A 20534-nucleotide genomic window follows, 5' to 3' on the forward strand; every position below is an offset into this window, starting at 1 on the left:
CTTTCTAGCAGTAGCACCAAACTGCTTCCTGATTGGTAAAAACAGCTCTTTCAAACTGTCACAGTGCACACATGCACTTTTATGATTGATGTTTAAAGATCTCTCACCAAGATATACACCAAACTCAGTATATATCTCAAACTGCTCATCTCCAATATATAATCCCTAGCTCCTCAGAAGTACCACCTAGGCTCAAAAGTTTTCACTGCCCTAGGCTTTATGTACTACCTCCTCACTGGAGCCGCTATCAATTTTTACTAACAAACTTTACTTTAAAATTTTTATTTAACAACCCTTCTAGCATATTTCAAGGGTACTTAGCTTTTAATTGTGGTCTTCTTTTCAGGGACATACACAGACATATTGGACCACTGAATGTTGATGTAAATGTCGGTGTAAAGCTTGCTAAGGGATGATAAGCCTTGAAAAAACCTTCTGTAGGTGAAACATGTTGGCTCCTATTTCCCTGAAAAGAAGACCACAATTAAAAGCTAAGTACCCATGAAATATGCTAGAAGGGTTGTTAAATAAAAATTTAAAAGTAAAGTTTTTTTTAGTAAAAATTGATAGCGGCTCCAATGAGGAGATAGTACATAAAGCCTAGGGCAGTGAAAACTTTTGAGCCCAGGTGGCACTTCTGAGGAGCTAGGGATTATGTATTGGAGATGAGCAGTTTGAGATAAATACTGAATTTGTTATATATCTTGGTGAGAGTTTGATTGGTGATCTTCACAAGAACTTTTACATATAAAAATTGAGTGCCGTTTGGATAAATTGATGTTTAAAGATAACACTTATGCGGAATTGCTATGCTTTAAGAAAACATATGAAAAATATCCTTTATTAAGTACAAAATCTTGAAAGTAGCAGCTGTCCTCTGACTTTGACACATCAGAAACTTTGGTACAAGGATGGTACCTGTGCTTTTTGAGACTCATGTTAATAGCATTTTCAGCCCAGCACCATTTGCTGAGACATCAACTGATGATCAGCTGTTACTTCTGGACTGGTGGAAATGCTTCAAGTGGTCTGCCCCAGTGATTCCCCACCTGTCTTCTGATTTAGAAAGATGCTCTCCTCTTTGTGTTTTTCCACACCACTGGTACAAAGGACAGCAGATATGGGCTCTAGGTCACAGGCAATGTTTGAGAAGTATTCTGTTGTGATTTTGCTGTGGTCATGCATTGTTTTTAGGAACATGTACACTTTTCTCATAATACACTTATTTTTTTCCTTTATATAACTACAGCTTTTTTCCCCAAGACATCTAGGTGATATATAATAATTCTTCCAAAGAAGTCCGTACTGTCCTTAAAGATGACTCTCAGTTTCTCTAGAGGTTTTGCTGGGATGCTAAATCTGTAAATGTAATAGTAAAGGAAAACAGAACAGGCTCCAAACTTACTTACTGTTAAATATTCTATATAGACATTTTTCATCCCTACTCCCATTTATTATTTTTTTTTTTTCTAAACAGTTGTGCTAGGGTAAGGCAAATGCTTACAATGACCATGGCATAGAATGGAACCCTAAAACTGGAGGAACTGGTTCTACAATTCTTGTTTAACACCTATGAGGTATCACTGTTATGGTGGAGCTTCACAAAGTAGCAAGTCTCCTCCCTCCAAAAGAAAGGATATTTGTAAGGCACTGTTATCCTCAGGATAGAAATCTGTTATCTTTTCAAGGGCTTCGTTCTTTGTGCAACCTGAAAAACATAAAGCAGCATGAGAACTGGGCATTTTTTTTTAATCTACCCTTTAAGCTTAGAGATATGGAGGTAAACTGACTGAATAATCACATGATTCCTGCGCATTTGTACCTTTTCCAGGACTAAGATGTAGAGAATGAAACAGGGACAAAATTTGTCCTCATGGACTCTGTCCTCAACTGCACAAGCCTCAAACACTTATCATTTTATTTTTATTTATTTATTTATAGAATTTTATAATATTGCCAAGCATAAACAACTTGTACAGAAAAGTGTGATCAAAAACCAAATTAACTGAATTCCCAAAATTGGAGTACACAGTTAAACTTAAGATAACAATACATAAATTAGAATAAACTCATTTGATCACACACTAGTCCTCAATAATTAGATCCAAGATTTTAAAGAGTAGAGCAAAATAAATCAAACAATTTATCAAGAAAAGCCATATGTCTACTACAGTACAGAGAGTTAACTTCCTTAGGCGCAGCTATTCCTTTCTCAAGACGTTTCATTGAGAGAAAACTTATCAAATGAGATGGCTCTGTAAAAATATACTTCAAGGATGAGTAGCTAACTACACATTTACATGGATATCTCAAAAAGAAAAGACCCCCTATTTGAGTCACTCCAGGTTTCAGCATTAAGAATTCTCTTTTGAGTCTCTCTGGAGACATCAGGAAATATCTGAATATGATGTCCCAGGAAGTCCTTGGATCTATTTTTAAAGAAAAGTTTTAGTATCCAATCCTTGTCTGAAGCCAAGGCCACAGACAGCAAGAGAGTGGCTGAAACAGCCAATTCTCTATCCGATTGTTCCAATATTGCGGAAATGTCCAATGGTCTATCCCGGGATTCCTCAACTTTTTCTTCTTCTTTGAGTTGGGATTTGGCAGGAAGATAATATACTCTTGTAAGAGGAGGTAAAGAGCTTTCAGGAATTTCCAATATTTCCATAAAGTAATGTTTCACCATTTCTCGAGGAGAAGTTGATAAGATCTTAGGAAAATTTATAAATCTCAAATTGTTAGCTCGACCATTGTTCTCCAGAGCTTCCAATTTCCTCCTAAGAATTATATTATCTTTAACCAACAACTCTTGATTATGTTTTAGTGATATTAGCTCTTTACTTGTATTTTGTGTTTCTATTTTTAACTGAGATATGTCTTGTTTTATTGATTTTATTTCTCTTTTCTGTTCTTTCAATTCTTTGTCCAAATTTTTAATTTGAGGATTTAGGGAGTTTCCTAAATTCACTACCAAGTCCCATGATGCTTCAAGTGTGACTTCTGGGGGTTTAGTAGGAGAAAAAAGATGTACTTGTGCAGTATGAGACTGTTCTGATATTAGATTTACCTCAATGAAGTCTTGTACTCCCCTAACCTCAGTAATCCCGGTCGCAGGTCCTGGCAGAGAGAGCATGTCACTCTGAGTTGTTTCAATCGGCAAGCCTTCCATTACACTGGCCTCTGGAGACGAGAGAGCTACCTCTTCGGGTGCATTCTGGGCCTGTGGAGAGCTGGCTGCCTGCGGCAACGGTTGAAGGGGTGGCGTCCTGACGTCAGGGCTGAGAGTAACATCGAGCCCTGAGATTTTCACCACCATGCTACTCCCCGGCGGTGTCCCAAGCGGGCTGGCTCCCGACACTTCCTGCTCCTGCTGTAGACGCCTAAGAAGATCATCGATCGTTACCGAAGGAGCTATTGATCGCCAGGAGGCGCTACCAGCGTTCTTGCCCCGTCTCTTCGGCATAATTGTTGCAGGTAAAATTGAGTCTCAGTGGCATCCTCACTGCAGCAGAAATACAGCGGCCATCTTGGATCGGCGATCATTTTATAATTAAATCATTTTATTAAAATAATAAAAAGGGACAATATTCTATATAACTGTTGTTTGTAAATCACAAATAGAGCCTTCCATTTTGATCTGGTTTTGATACAACCTTCCCAAAGATTCAGTTGTTTGTATTCTTATATCATCTGGGAAGATCAGTGGATTGTCTTTCAGATATGAGTGTAGAAGAGAACCAACACTGCGTAGTGAAAATAAGTGTCTATTAAATGTTGGAAATGCTCCTTGATGCCAGCAACAAAGGATAAATCTGTTGCATAAGAAGCTTGAGCAACTGGGCATATGATGGAACGGCATTGCAGATTCTAGGAGCCTAATCAGCGGACAAGATTCTTGTTACCACATCAAAGGCAGACAAGGTGCAAATTACATCATTTAACAGTAGTTCATTTAAATGCAAAAGTAGCTTCTGCAGGTTTTTGTTTTTTTAATCACTAAATTCAGTTGCCAGTTGTCTTAAGATATTAGTTGTTTTTATTATTGATACTAGCATTTTAAAGATGCTGGTCCATCAAGCCTGTCCACTTTGGGCTCAGACCCACCTCATGATCCTGCATTAAAAATATCAAATACCATTAAAAAATTTTTGCCGCTCTTAAAATTTTAAAACGTTAATAATGGATTAAATGCCCACCTCTAGATACAATTCTGAACAGATCACATAAAGAATATGTAGTATCTGAATTTAGGAGTTAAACTCTTCAACATCTTTTATAAACGATCTGGACATTGGTACGACAAGTGAGATGAATAAATTTGCGGATGATACGAAGTTATTCAGAGTAGTGAAGACACAGGGGGCTTGCGAAGATCTGCAACGTGACATAATCAAGCTCGCGAAATGGGCAACGAACTGGCAAATGAGGCTCAACGTGAATAAGTGTAAAGTGATGCATGTTGGTAACAAAAATCTAATGCACGAATACAGTATGTCCGGGGCAGTACTTGGAGAGACCTCCCTGGAAAGAGACTTGGGAGATCTGATCAACAAGTCAATGAAACCGTTCATGCAATGTGCGGCGGCAGCGAAAAGGGCAAACAGAATGCTAGGAATGATAAAGAAGGGGATCACGAACAGATCAGAGAAGGTTATCATGCCGCTGTACCGGGTCATGGTGCACCCGCACCTGGAGTACTGCGTCCAGCACTGGTCGCCATACATAAAGAAGGACACGGTACTACTCGAAAGGATCCAGAGAAGAGCAACTAAAATGGTTAAGGGGCTGAAGGAGTTGCTGTACAGTGAGAGATTGGAGAAACTGGGCCTCTTCTCCCTTGAAAAGAGGAGACTTGAGAGGGGACATGATCGAAACATTCAAAATACTGAAAGGAATATACTTAGCAGATAAAGACATTGTTCACCCTCTGCAAGGTAAGGAGACCGAGAGGGCACTCTCTAAAGTTGAAAGGGAATAGATTACGTACAAACGTAAGGAAGTTCTTCACCCAGAGTGTGGTAGAAAACTGGAATGCTCTTCCGGAGTCTGTTATAGGGGGGAAACACCCTCCAGGGACACCCTCAGGGATTCAAGACAAAGTTGGACAAGTTCCTGCTAAACTGGAACATACGCGGGTGAGGCTGGACTCATTTAGAGCACTGGTCTTTGACCTGGGGGCCGCCGCTTGAGCGGAGTGCGGGGCACGATGGACCACTGGTCTGACCCAGCAGCGGCAATTCTTATGCTCTAATGTTCCACTTAGCATCCAAAATTAGTGAACTATAGTGTGCCGACACTGTAAAAGCATCAGGGAATATATGCCAGCACAAGATCCTTCATCCAAAATCCTTGGGACCAGGCATATTTCAGTTTTGGAGCTTTTTGGATTGCTAACTTGTATGTGGCCAGGTTTGAGGACACACACTTACAAGATTTCCCTTTTAAGAATAATATTTGTCTGTATAAAAGGTATAGTAATGATATTTTTATACTCTGGCATAATAATTTGAAGAAGCTTAATATCTTTCACAGTTGGCTCAATGAGAGATGAGTGTATCATTTCAAATGCAATATAGTTACATTTCTTACCAGCTGATTTGAGAACAATCCCTCATATGACATTAATTTAAAAGCCTATATCTTTCAGCAAACTTTATCCAAAATGTAATAACTGAAGCCTAGTTTGTTTGTTTGTTTTAAATAAAGATTGTCAGTCAGGCCTAACTTTTAAGGATTTTAGATTTTTGTTTCTCATGATTGTTTGATTATATTATTTATGTTAATAGTATGGATTTATATATGTTTAAAAAATACAGCAATAGATGTTTTACTCAACCAGTACTATTGCCCTAGTGGAATCCATGTCTTAAAGTCAGAAAGATTCCAACATAGATTGTAAGCTCTGGCAATGCAACATGACCTAAGTGAAAATTAATTTCTCATTCATTAGAATTTTTAAATTAACTCTCTGAATTTTCACTGTTTTGAGAGTCGAGGATGAAGGAGAGCAGTTTATTTCCTTTCCTTGAGTCCTCCTAGTCCAAATCTATGGGTTATGTCCTCCTGTCACTAATGGAAATGGAGACTTGAAAATTCCAGTGACATTAGCAGCATAACAGATGGAAACAACCAGGAACATTGAAATATTTCTCTGTCTATATATGGACATTTAGTTGAGGATGGGCTGGAATGGTTAAGATGGGCTGGAGTAAGCTTTGACGGAGACTCCAGTAGATAGAACCTAAGCACACTACAAGGGCAGGTCTTTGTTTCTGGCCCAGAAATATCATCTAAGAAAAAGGAACATTTAAATTAAATAATTTATGGAGCATGTATGGTTGGGCAGACTGGATAGACCATTCAGGTCTTTATCTGCTGTCATTTACTATGTTACTATCTTTTTTTTTTAAGATCAGACTTTGGTGCCCTCAGATGTTTACTGTAAGACTAATGCAAAACCAATATTGATACATCTATCTCCAGTGAACTCCCAGCTTTACTCAAAATAAGGAAGACTGAATGTGGACTCAAACCATACCTATGGCATGAAAATACAGTACATCACAGAACTATCTTAACTATAAGCTTAGACAAGTTCCCACTTCCCTGAAAAAGTGTTTTCCCCTCAAAGCCATATCCTGCATACTTCAAAATGTTAATAGTTTATGGGGCTCATAATCGAAAGAGAAAAACGTCCAAAACCCGGCCTAAGTCGGCACTTAGATGATCATCAGTCAAAAACATCCAAGTGCTGATAATAAAACCGGGCTTTGGATGTATTTAAAAACGACCTAGGCCTTCATAGTGCCGCTGAATGACCATAGCTAAACGGGGCATGTCAGGAGGAGTGTTGAGGGCGGGATTTGGGCAAGACATGGGCAGGCCTAGACTTAGTCATACTGCATGTATAACCGAAAGTTATACAGCACAGAATCGACGGAACTTGGACGTTGTGACTTAGACCATTTAAAACATGGTCTAAGTCACAAAAACCCACCTATAGTGACCAGATAAGCACTGCAAACACATAATACAGACCCCCATATACTACCCCAGTGATCACCGATTCCCCCCCATAAAAATATTAATCATAACTTGAAAATTGTGCCTCCAGAACATCACCTGGCAGCCTAGCATAGGAAAGCCTAGTCGTGCTGCACAGAGGCATCTTAAGCCATCTTGGGGGTGGGTTAGTGACCCATGGAGAAGAGGACCCATGCCCATAAGCCCCCGTAATCACTGCATTGATACTGAAACGTGCGCTCCCCTATGCATCCCTAAAACCCTTTTTTACTGGCTCCTGCAGCCATAAGGGATATTGAGGTGGTAGATAAGTGGGTCTAGGGGATTCTGGAGGTGGTGTGGGGGGCTCACCATGACCTATAAGGGAGCTGTAGTGAGATGAAGACAGGGCACCCTTTTAGTGAAGTTCACAGCAGTACCCCACTATTTAGGTGCCATGTCTGGGTGTTCAGTCCATCACTTTGCAGACCCCTCCCAAGTCCAACAGGGCTTGTTCTAGGCGTTTTTGACTTGGATGAAAAGTTGGATGAAAATGTGGTATAAAGATGGATGATTTAGCGACTTGGATGATCAGATCAGCAGGATGTATAGTTAAGGCGATTTTTGAAACGAAAAAAAATTTGGACGTATTTTTCGAAAATGTGTCCTAAGCTGTTTTTTTATTTTGGAAGACTTGCGACTTAGACGAAAACGGACTTAGACGTTCCTTTTGATTATGCTCCTCCATGTCTTTTTTGAGCTAATGCCAATACTGCTTTGCGAGCTTATAGATTTATCATATGAATAGGTGAGCATGCCAAGGATATGACTTTACCTTCCAGTCTGCAGGTGCGGCTGGTGAAACCACCTTGGAACTGAATGTGCAGTTGGGAGACCTCAACGCTCTCTGGAAATTCCAATAGTATCCACTGAGGGGTGCCCTAAAGTCACAAATGGAGAAAGGTTACAGAAAGCTACAGAGCTACGCTTTCTTGGTGCTCTTTTCCCTGTCCTTTTCTGTATGTCAAGAATTAAGATCCATGATGGTGCCTGTAATCCCCCATTCAGGTACTAACCAGGCCTAATTTTGCTTAGCATTTCGACAAGCTCAGTCTCTCCCTGGTAGTTTTGCTGAATCTTTTCCTCATTATTTTTGCTCAGCAGGGACACATAGCTGTTACAATGAGGTCATCCTAGTTGGATACAGTAGCTATTGTTGTTGAACAGGTGATTCAACTGCTATCCTTACCCTTCAGATCAATTTACAGGACCCAGCCATTTTTTCTCTGCAGAAAATTGTACTCTTAGCAGAAGCTGATCTGTTAATCTGCATATCCTTCTGGCAGATACTACTAATCATTTCTATAGTGCTACCAGATGCACGCAGCACTGTACATTAAACACACAAGTGACAAATCCTGATTCATCCCACATTTACATTACTGGTCAGAAGGCCAGAGTCAGAATATATTATAAAGAGATTAGGTTCTTACCTTGATATATATTTTCCAGTAGATAGGGATGGTATGATGGTATACTGAACCATAGGGTTATCCATTGTGGTCATGAGCATACTGCAGAAGATGTCAATCACAGCTTTTCAACTCATCCTCCACGGTCTCTGCTGCCCCTTTCAGTTCATACCAAAGTTGGTGACAACCCTACAGGAGAAGGAGGAATACGGGGAATTCCCTGAAACCAAGTGTCTGAAATGCTCAGATGAAATTAAAACAATCACTGAAGAAACAGTAAAACATTAACAAGCCTCTGAGAGGAACAATGAATCCAAGAAAATACAAATTAAGCAAGAAACATAAACAGCCTAAACATTTATGGAACTCAACCATTCCTCCCTTGTAATCCTTATATAAGTCTCTTCTGACCACAAGAGTCTGAGTGACAGTGAAATCTTAGCTATAGAGCTGACCACTAATCTTTAGTCAGAAAACAGGCACATCAGAAAAATTGTTGGGGATGGGGGGGGGTCAACATACCATCCCTATCTACTGGAAAAGATATTAGAAAGATAAGAACCTTTCTCTTTTACCAGTGCAATAGGAATACTATGATGAACAATAGGGACATACCTAAGCAATCCCCAAACCTTAGGGTGGGATAGATGAGCCTTTTAATAGTACTGAGGACCCAAAAGTGGCATCCTCCTGTGCTGCTATGTCCACCCTGTAAAATTTGGAGAAGATATGAAGGGAGGAACAGGTTGCTTATCTACAGTTTTCCTCTGGTGGAACTGCCCGTGCTTCCACCCAAGAGGAAGCCACTCCACTTGTCGAATGTGCCTTCAACAAGATAGGTAGCACTTGGCCACACTTACAGGGAAATTCTATAACCAGTGTCTAAACTTAGGTGTCAGTAGTCCCCCTGATGATGGCTAAGATAATTGAAAAACGCCATCAGAAACGGCAAACATCGGCAAGGTTGAAGTGCCTACCAATGCCTAAATAAAAGGTGGCTGGCATCACGACTAGGTAACGGAATGCCAAGGTGGCTTCCTAGCTGCGATTCACAGTGAGATAGGCGGCTGAAATTTAGACCTGGAAAACCCTGGCCTACATTTCAGCCACCTATCTATGCTACCATGGTATCCTAAAGTCAGGCCACAGAAACCATAAACTGATTGCAGTAGTCCTTCCCAATGTATCGCAGGATGCACCAGGAAGGGGGGGGGGGGGGCCTAAGGCCCTGATTGGTTCAGGTGCCTAAGGCCCATCCAGCCCTAGAGGACTACAGAGGGGCTAAGCCCGAAGCTCTTGCCCCTCCATCCCATGTCGTGTGACATGTAGCACAAGGGCACTCTTCAGCTGCCCATCCAGCGCAAATAAGTTATTATATAGAGGATTTTAGAGGACGCAGACTAAAGACCTAACTGCATAAACAGTCAAAACACAGGTTTGCAAGACCGCCCCCCCCCCCCCCCAGTTTTCCCCATAGGCTGTCACAACTTGTACTCCTTTAAAGTGTAGCTGGATCTGGAGAGGTTCTCTGCCTCAAAGCCACTGGTCAGCTGCCACATCAAGATCTTTAGGCTGCCAGACCTTAGTTGGACGGATTCTCTACCCTTCCTCCCCAGGCTGTGACACACAACTCAGAAAAGGAGAAGGGGGAGGCAAAGTTGCAGCCAGAACCACAAGTGCCCCAAAGGACCGCTACTGATGCCTAAAAGCCTGCACTCAAGCCCCTGACCAAGTCAAGGAAGTGAGCAAATGCTGGGGGCCCAGAACCCTGAGCTCCATAAATCTTCAGCAGGCTGGCTGTACAGGTCCCCAAAGGATACACCTGCCAGCTGCAGACTTAAACATCTACTCCTCATCAAGCAGGCAAAAACAGTTCCTTGAAGCCATGCAAAAAACCTGTGAACAATGCAAAAAACTGAGAAAGACACTGCAAAACAATAAAGAAAACGAGCAGATCAGAGAGACACCTTCATGCTCGCCTGCAGAAGGAAGAACTGAAGGAGGCAGAGAGACCATGGAGAAGGAGAAAGAGTTGAAAAGCTGTGACTGACATCTTCTGCAGTATGCTCAAAAGCACAGATGGATAACCCTATGGTTCAGCATACCATCCTTAATGCACTGGAAAGTTCTTATATCTGCTTATTTATGCATTTAGCAAATGATCTAACTCACCTGATCAGAGTTCCAACAGGTGTCCTCATTCCCATCAAACAGATACTTCTTCCCAAATTGCTTGACATCCTTGTTAAGCACAGAACTCACTCTGGAAGCAAAATACATGAAAAAAATTCTGACAATAAAGAAGGTAAAGCCATCCTGAAAACTGACCCCTACTTCATTACTGCCTCCCCCTCAGAAGAAGAAAAAAAAAAGTTTTAAAAATATGGGCCTTATTTACTCAACTTTGTTTTTCCATACAGAACTGGAAAAAGTCTTAGTAAATAAAAATGTTTTAGTTACAGAGTGAGCCAGTTGATATTATGTATCTAGATTTTCAAAAGGCATCTGACAAAAGTACTTCATGAAAGACTTCTGAGGAAATTAGAAAGTCATGGGATAGGAGGTAACATCTTATTATGGACTAAGAACTAGTTAAAAGATAGAAAATGGAGAATAGGGTTAAATGGTCAATATTCTCAATGGAGAAGGGTAAAAAGTGGGGTTCCCCAGGAGTCTATGCTGGAACCACTGTTTTGTTTTGTTTTTTACCATAACATATTTATCAATGATCTAGAGATGGGAATAACTAATGAGATAATTAAATTTGCTGATAACACAAGTTGTTAAATTGCAAGATGATCTTGGGAGACTGGGAATCAAAATGGCAGATGATGTTTAATGTAAGCAAGTGCAAAATGATGCATGTGGGAAAGAGAAACCTGAACTATAGCTATTTGATACAGGGATCCACATTAACAGTCACTGCACAGGAAAAGGATCTAGGTGTCATCATTGATGTTTCATTGAAACCCTTAACTCAGTGTGCAAATAGAATGTTAGGAATTATCAGGAAAGAAATGGAAAACAAAGATGAGAATGTTATGCCTTTGTATTGCTCCATGGTGTGGCCGCAATTGAATACTTTGTGCAATTCTGGTCACCACATCTCAAATAAGATATAGCAGAATTAGAAATGGTACAAGAACGGTTACAAAAATGATAAAGGGGATAGGGTGGCTTCCCCAAACATGGAAAATTGCTCGAGTACCTGAATAAATTCATGTAAACCGTTCTGAGCTCCCCTGGGAGAACGAAAATTGAATAAATAAATACATAAGAGGAAAGGCTAAAGTGTCTAGGGTTCTTCAGCCTGAAGAAGAGACAGCTCAGGTGAGATATGATAGAGGTCTATAAAATACTGGAATGGGTAGATGTTAATCGCTTGTTTACTCTTTCCAAAAATACTAGGACTAGGGGGAATGCAATAGAGCTACTAAGTAGTAGATTTAAAACAAACCAGAGAAAATATTCTTCACTCAATATGAAATTCAACTCTGAAATTCGTTGCCAGAGAATGTGGTGAAAGCAGTCAGTTAGCAGAGTTCAAAACAGCTTTAGATAATTTCCTAAAAGTCCATAAGCTATTACTAGATTAAGATGGGCTTGGGATAATCCAGTGTTTATTCCTAGGATAAGAAGCATAACTCTTGGAGAGCTTGCCAGGTACTTGTGACTGTTGGAAACAGGATACTAGGCTTAATGGACCTTTGGTCTGTCCCAGTATGGTAACTTTTATGTTGGACTAGCATCAATTGTCCAAATATAAATGATGTTCCTGGGTTTTTGAAAGCAATGCAGTTCCTTTCCACACAGCATGATTCTCAAGACTTTCACAATGTCCTAAATCACAGAAATGGAGAAAGTGATGGCAGATAAAGCACAGTTACTTACCATAACAGGTGTTATCCAGGGACAACAGGCAGATATTCTCACACATGGGTGACGTCACCGACAGAGCCCCGGTACGGACATTTGAAAAGTGAATCATAACTTTAAGTTTAGAAAGTTCGCAATCAGCCCGCACTGCGCATGCGTGAGTGCCTTCCTGCCCGACAGAGGTGCACGGTCCCCTCAGTTAAGATAAGCCAGCTAAGAAGCCAAGCAGGCAGCAAATTCTCACACATGGGTGACCTCCAAGCTAACTAGAATGGGATGGAGGGAGAGTTGGCCTTTTTAAGAAAACAAATTTTGCAAAACTGACTGGCCAAAGTACCCATCCCGTCTGGAAAAAATTTCCAGACAGTAATGTGAGGTGAATGTATGAACCAAGACCAGGTGGAAGCCTTGCAGATTTCCTCACTAGGGGACTGCGTGCCTCTGTCGGGCGGGAAGACACTCGCGCATGCGCGGTGAGGGCTGATTGCAAACTTTCTAAACTTAAAGTTGCAATTCACTTTTCAAGTGTCCGTACCGGGGCTCCGTTGGTGACATCACCCATGTGTGAGAATATGCTGCCTACTTGTCCAGGGATAAAAGACCATATGGCCTACCTAGTCTGCCCATCCAAATCAAATCGAGATCCCCATTGTGCCAGGACCAGTTCTGTGTCCTCCTATGGAATAGCAGGACTATAATTCCCATAAAGCGTTGGAGGAAGGGAGGTCAGGCCTACGCAATGCAATGCTAATTTACTGATGCAATAAAGTGTGGAAAGCTTAGCATAGGTTCTGCACACAATTATCTGTGTTGTTATGGCCACCCTATGAACAAAGAGTTTAGTTTATAAGAAAACTGCACACAAAAAATTATCTGAATGCAGTGCTCATTTAAACCAATGGTACTTAAGATATTAAATATGAAACCAGGATGCAAATTGCATACATGACCCAAAGGCTTAACTACTAGTTTTCTAATGCTAGTGATTTACACTCATTATTCTATAATCTTGTGTGAACAATTTTACATTTAGTACATGTATGCAGGTTATAGAATAATGCCAGTTTGTGTGATTTAATTGATAGATTAGATGCTAATTAGGACTACTATTAATTGAGGGTAATTGGTTAATTGCCACTGATTTTCAGTTATGCTCATAACTGCATGTACACTCCTCCCTCCATATTCATGGGGGTTAGGTGCAAAGTTGGCCTGCGAATAAGAAAAAGTTGCGAATAACTTTAGGGCTGACTCTGAGCCACCCCCATCTACCCGACCTCTCCACACCTTACTTTTAAAGCTTGGTGGTCTAGTGGTGAAGCGGGGCAGGAGCGATCTTCCTACGCTCCTGCCCTGTGAAGAGCTGTGAACAAAACTGGCTGCCGTGAGTTCCTACTGTAGTCTTGTGAGACCACAGGAACTCACGGCAGCCATTTTTGTTCACAGCTTTGCACGGAGAAGGAGCTTTAAAGGTAAAGTCTGAAGAGATTCGGGAGGCAGGGGGTAGGTCAGGGTTTAGAACCTCGTGAATAACCAAAGTCGCGAGTCCTAAACCTGCAAATATGGAGGGGGACCTGTAGTCATAATTCTATAACTTTAGCAAGTAAATCATTTAGGGCCAGATTCTGTAAACGTCACCTAGAAAAATGGCATCTATTGCGTATCAATCAGGCTTAGGCGCCATTTACAGAATCATGCCTACTGATGTCTATCAAAAAGCTTAGGTGCTAGTAATGTAGGCCAGGGTTTTACTGGCCTATATTGCAAGCACCTAAGTTCTTTAGAGAATCATGCCTAGAGGTACTTATATCTGATTCCGTCCCCAAACATGCCCTCTTCAGTGTTAGGCACACGAGGCATCATGTGATAGGCACCTGCCTTTTATAGAATCGGGTAGACACTTATTGGTCAATTAATTTTTTTTTCCAGTTATGAGCTTATTGAATCTATTAAGGTGGTTTGGGTAATTAAGGTAGTTGCCTAAATCAGGACGTAACTTTAGGTGCCTCTTATAGAACCTGGCCTGTGGAGGGGCATTTTCGATAGTGCATCTAAGTCCGACTTTGGACATATCCTGCAAGACGTCCAAATATCGGAGCAGGGAAACATCCATTTTCAAAATTGCTGGACGTATATCATACTATATTTACTATACTATACTGGATTATCTGTCTTGTATGACGTAAATTTTGCATTCCAGATGCACACACATAATGTATGTGCACACAATGCTCCTTTAGGTTCCAGTAAAATTTCTGCACAAAACATTGATTCTGTTGCTAAGGCAGACTTGTGTGCATGTGCTCCCATAACAATCAGCCTGCACAAATTTTTTGCATGCCAAATATCTGCATACAATATATTGTTGGTTTCCTAAATCTGGCAATCCTCCGTCATGCACTATAGGGACAGTAGGCTGTTTATACTGCTCCTGCTGCAGCTATAGAGTTTCAGTTTCAAAAAGTATAAAATCACAGACCAAACCCGGAAGTAATTTGCCCTTTCGCCACCATCACTTCTGATATAAGGGTATTAGATGTTTCAATCTTATGCCAACCCCCTCCTCCTTATAACTTTTAGGCTAAGGGGGTAGGTCTAACATCATGAACACCCTAATACAACTATTTCCAATATAGAGCAAATGGGCTTTAATGTTTAAACTGCCCGCTTTCCTCCTCCCCTTTAAATTCATTGTGGTTGTCAGGGGCTCAGGGTCTGTTATTCTGCTTTCATCATAGCTGCTATTTGAAACCCCAAGCGACTGCCTGATGGTTAAACTACTCTCGGAACCGCAAAAGCAACGAGTGATCGGGAGACAGAGGGGACGCACCTGCTCACCATCTCCCCATTGAGCAGCGAACCCATCGCCGTCGCCATGTTCACACCGCGACCCCCACGTCGACGTCAAGGCCACCTCCTCACATGACGCCAGACTGGGCGGGGAAAGGCGGCCATCTTGTGGTTGGCGGTCGCTCTGGTGGACATGCTATGTTTGGCACAGAATTTGAGGTTGGTGCTGTTTACCGAGGGTCGGTTGCTTTGTTTAAGCCAAAGCCTAATTTAGGATTTGGAGTCTACGGGCAATGACCAGTTGAGTGAGGGTTGAAAAGAGAGAGAGGATAACAATATTAATCTGTCACTTTTTCATGGGCTCCCATAACAATACAATAAAATCAAGATCCTGATGAATGGGGGTTTTTGGGGTTTTTTTTTGGTTCTTATCGACTTTTTTCATTTTTTAAATAACAATCCAAGTATCAAAGATCTTCCTTCATCTTAATCTACAAAGTCAAACCACCCAGTTCTCCACTAGGGTTAAGGGTAAAGGATAATGGATTTGATAAACTGCCTTTTTTGGTACAACCAAAGTGGATGGAATTTTTTGCAGGTACTATATTTTCTCTGTCTCTAGTGGGCCCACAATCTAAGTTTTTGTAGGCTTAGTGCCAGACTACAGTGCTTCCCCGAAAATCCTAGAGAGGAGAGTGTGGCGCAGTGGTTAGAGCTACAGCCTCAGCACCCTGAGGTTGTGGGTTCAAACTCCGCGCTGTTCCCTGTGACCCTGGGCAAGTCACTTAATCCTCCACTGTCTCAGGTACATTAGACAGATTATGAGTCCACCGGGACAGATAGGGAAAAATGCTTGAAGTAGCTGTATGTAAACCGCTTTGAATGTGGTTGTAAAACTACAAAAGGGCAGTATACAAGTCTCAAAAAAGAAAAGATATACACCACTCATATTGTGCTGTTTGAATTTGCGGCTAGATTGCAAAAAGAGTCATGATGGATTTCCATACAAGTGATATAGCTTATAACTTAACCTATGAAAATAAGCCATAGTCCTAGTCAGCCACGCTTCCCCACGTGCAGCCTAACCCTCGCTGACCCCTCCATCCTTCCTTCCCTGCTGACCGCGACCATAAATACCTTCCGGCAGAGGAGCTGTGGGTCAGCTGCTTCACGGCCTTCTCACTGGGGCCTTGACATCATCAGTAATGCGGCACACAGAAGGCCCCAGTGAGAAGGCTGCAAAGCAGCCTGTGAGTGCTGCTGGCCCGACACTCCTCTGCCAGAAGATATGGTCGCGGTCGGCAGGGATCGGTTGGGCGGGAAGGATGGAGGGTCAGTGGGGGTTTGGCTGCGCAGTGGGGGGGGGGTGCTCAAGGGTTCTGCTGCACGGGGGATGGGAGGGATAGAAAGATGCTGCAGAAGGAAGGCACAAGGGGATGGGTGAGAGGGGAGGAAAGATGTTGCATATGTGGGGGAAAGGAAAGAAGAAGAATTGGGGTGAAGGAGAGGAAGGGAGAGATGATCATGTACAAGAAAAAAATAAGACCTAGTGCCTTTTGTGGGCCCCAAATGACTATAAGACACTGTCTTATTTTCGGGGAAGCACGGTATTGACCCTGCCTCCAGAGTGCATATGCTAACTATACCCATTCCAAAGATAATCCTGTGGAGCCCCTAGATTATAACACTGAAAACAACAAATCCTCATGTTAAATCATTTGATGTGAAACTTCAAGGTGAGATGAGTGGCCTATACCAGAGATACATTGACTGAAAAAAGGCACCGCTAGACTGTCATTTTATTTATTATGGAGGCTGGTGACCAATTTCACCTCAGGAACTGCAGCACCAGAGTGTCTAGTCCTTTCCACCCAATGAGGTGGATTCTCTGATATCACCGGTAAAATCCAATGGGTTGCTGCGGCAACCATAAATCTAATCATTCAAAAGAGACGATCCATTCTCAAAGAACTGCGAATGCAAATGAAGTTCACAGAGGTTTGCCATATTACTTGAGATCAGTTGTTGGTGATAACGATCAGCAAATGTGCAGAATTGTCCACAGAAAGAGGCATGGGTGGATAGGAGGGGCAGAGAACCACCAGCAAATGCTACATCATTGTGTCAATTATAGGCATGCCAGCACTATTGGATGGAGGAGAAGGGAGGGGAGGTGCAATCGTCAGCTTTCAACAAGCAGTATAAGACATGGAAGAAAAGCAGGAGAGGGGAGATATGATAAAGACGTTTAAATATCTACTTGGTGTAAATGTGCATGAGTCTAGTCTCATTTGAAAGGAAGCTCTGGAATGAGAGGGCATAGGATGAAGTTAAGAGGTGATAGGCTCAGGAGTAATCTAATACAAAAAGGGTGGTAGATACGTGGAACAGTCTCCCAGAAGAGGTGATGGAGACAGAGACTATGTCTGAATTCAAGAAAGTGTGGGATAGGTACGTGGGATCTCTTATTAGAGAGAGGAAGAGATAATGGTTATTGCAGATGGGCCATTTGTCCTTTATCTGCCATCATGTTTCTATGCCTTTAATACATGTGCTTGAGATGCGTACTTTTGATATTTTTTTTCCCATCACTATATTAATATAATTTATGTGAATGGCGTGTTTATTTATTTATAATTTTTATCATGAGCCACAGCCAGAAACACATTCCTGAAATGCGCTTTTCACATTACTGGCACCCCTGGACCAGCCAGTAATTTTTGGTCATTAAAAGCTGTCGCTACGTTTGGAGAATCACCCCACAATGATAGATAATCGCCCGTAGTGCTCGTTTAAATATTAATGAGCCTATTTTACTACCATTTTAATAGTAATGACCTCATTGTACTACATTTGCATGGCAGAGTCAGAGGCTGCTAGGAAGCTTGGAAAAGACCACGATGAGTTGTTCTGATAATCAGGTTGTAAAATACTGGCACGCTAAACCGGCTGGAACCGGTTTAGTGACCATTGTTAAAGGCATGGTACATTTTGAGAATCTGGCCCAGAGAACACGTGGAAAATCACTGGCTTGAATGGGAGTCTGGAAGCATTCATTTTCTATTTTACATTGTCTGTTAATATAACATACCAAGCAGCATTCTAAAATGAGTCTCGGTGTGTCTGAAATCCATGTCTATTGATGAGGCATCTTCTTATAGCTAATTCACAGACATCTCCAAAGATTTTCAGTGTGTATGGAGAGGACACTTTTTTTTTTCTATAACGTGCTTGAAATCCTAGAGAGGATTACTATACACCACTCATATCGTGCTATTTGAATGTGCGGCTAGACTGCAAAAAGCGTCATGATGGATTTCCATACAAGCAATGTAGCTTATAACTTAACCTATGATTATTTTCTATAGGAAGATGAGACCCCTCGAGAGAGTGAGTATATATAGGGTTAATTAATTTGTGTAAGAAAATATGGAATATTCACTGTAACAGAGAGTCTCCTTCAATGTAATGAAAGGCTTTGGTTCTTTTGAGAAAAATTTCAAATTCAGTCTTAACTGAGGTCACTATAAAAGGAATTTCACTTTGTTGATATGGTGTAGGCAGGGTATCAAAATTTTATACACATAATATATCCTGAAACACATTTCAGGGGATTCGCTGTAGCTGGGATCCACAGACAGTAGTAGTTACAATTCCTACTGTTAAATTCTTCTCTGGACAAGCGCTGGGAAGAGGAGCATGTCACACCAGCTTGCGTGCCATGCTTTATTTATCCTAACAGCTACTCTGCTCGTTTCTCACATTTCATTGCCCACTAACAATTGAAGACAGCTCACTAACAAGCCGCTCTTGTCAAAAACTATTAGAGGCATCGCTGAAAATCACACAGAGCAGAACAATTAAACCTACTTGAGTTTCTATAGGAATCAACTATTCCCTATGCATTGGAGGAAAATAAACCAGAATCCATACGGAATGCCTATTCTTTGTGTAAAACAGGAAAAAGTTAAAAAAAACCACAGTAACATAGAAGAGGTCAGCAGTTCAGATGCATCTGGCTCATTCAGTTTATCTGGTTGCCCCATCTTACTTCCTTATAGCTAAGGATATCTCCTATCTGCCAGTCACAGGGGCTTGATTGCCCACATAATAGTACTTTATCCAGTTCGGATTTGTGGTCTCCCCTTTTTGACTGCCTGCCATTCCAGGTTGTTGAAACCATATGAGTGCCAAACCTAAACACACTCCTAAGCCCCCATTTCTGATTTTAGCCACGTCCCTTTGTGTGTTTCCCAAGAGGATTTAAATGCGGTCGTGTTTTGCATAATTACCACCTCTGCATTAATGGGTGTGTGTCTGGGGGTTAGGTTCTCAGAACTGAGAACAGGGGGTCCTGCAGATGAGGATTATAAGCTCTAGATGGCAGTAATATAAAAGGGAAATACAAGAAATCAAGTACTGAACCAACAAAGCTTCTAGACTTCGATCCAACCCCCCTTCCTTTATCATATGTAAGAATGTAAAAATGAAATGTGGAACAACACCAGTAATCTTCCAGCCTCTCTTCCTTTGTCTCATGGATGTCTTTGTTCAGTTAAACAGGGGTATTTCCTGGAAAGTACATACCTCTGCGAAAGTAAACATTCTGCATCTTTCACACAGGATGAATTTAATGTAATGACCATCCTACTGAGCATGCCAGGGAAGCCCTTTCAGCCCTCCTAACTGAAGCTGAAGCTGAAGCACAACCAGCTGCTAGAAATGAATCCCACCATGGTCACAAAGCACTATCGACTAAAAATGAAGCCCCTACCCTCCACCAGCTCCTCTAAGAATCATCAATAAATTTGAGGGTTTGTTACAACATTCCACTGTTGTTTAGCACCAACATCTGGATAGCTCCTATGACCAAAGGAATAGATTCCACCTCAAAATTAACCGCATTAACCCCCCCCCCCTCTTTTACTAAGAGACACAGCGTCGGAAACTAAATTCGTAAACAATACTACAAAAAAAAAAGAGAGAGAAATTATGTGGACATAGTGCAACTGCTGGCACTGCCCCCTTCTCCCCAATTTAACAAAAAACTGATACTGGTTCCCATTATGTTGAAGAACTGGAGGTTCCAAACTATTAGTGCAGTTAAATGCCTGATGAAATGTTAATGTAGGAGAGATAGGATTTGAAATTCAGCATCGTATAATGTGTCTACTCACTGGAAGCTCTGCATTTTTTTAAATACAGGATGAATGTTAATTATATCTACCAGAAAGTGGCATCCTACTGACCATGACAGGGAAGCCCTCTCCTACCTTTCTAAGAGGTACTTATCTCTCACCACTAGAGGGAGCCTAAGAACCATCTCAGCATCTTACTACCCCAGGCAGAATGTGTGCCATCCTCCTTAAATTATTTATTTGATTTTTTAGCCCA

At 41.4% G+C, this 20534-nt stretch overlaps 1 protein-coding gene across 1 annotated transcript; it reads right to left on the minus strand.

Annotated features, from left to right (window-relative positions):
- Positions 1-808: 808 nt before the first annotated feature.
- On the minus strand, positions 809-15265 carry NR2C2AP (nuclear receptor 2C2 associated protein). Its single transcript, XM_033956902.1, has 5 exons — positions 15181-15265; positions 10647-10737; positions 7838-7943; positions 1641-1708; positions 809-1361 (listed from the first exon to the last, which is right to left on the minus strand). The coding sequence occupies exons 1-5, from the start codon at positions 15225-15227 to the stop codon at positions 1236-1238; spliced, it is 438 nt and encodes a 145-aa protein (XP_033812793.1). The 5' UTR covers positions 15228-15265; the 3' UTR covers positions 809-1235.
- Between the last annotated feature and the right edge of the window lie 5269 nt (positions 15266-20534).

The sequence above is a fragment of the Geotrypetes seraphini genome, chromosome 8 (assembly GCF_902459505.1).
Source record: "Geotrypetes seraphini chromosome 8, aGeoSer1.1, whole genome shotgun sequence".
NCBI lineage: Eukaryota > Metazoa > Chordata > Amphibia > Gymnophiona > Dermophiidae > Geotrypetes > Geotrypetes seraphini.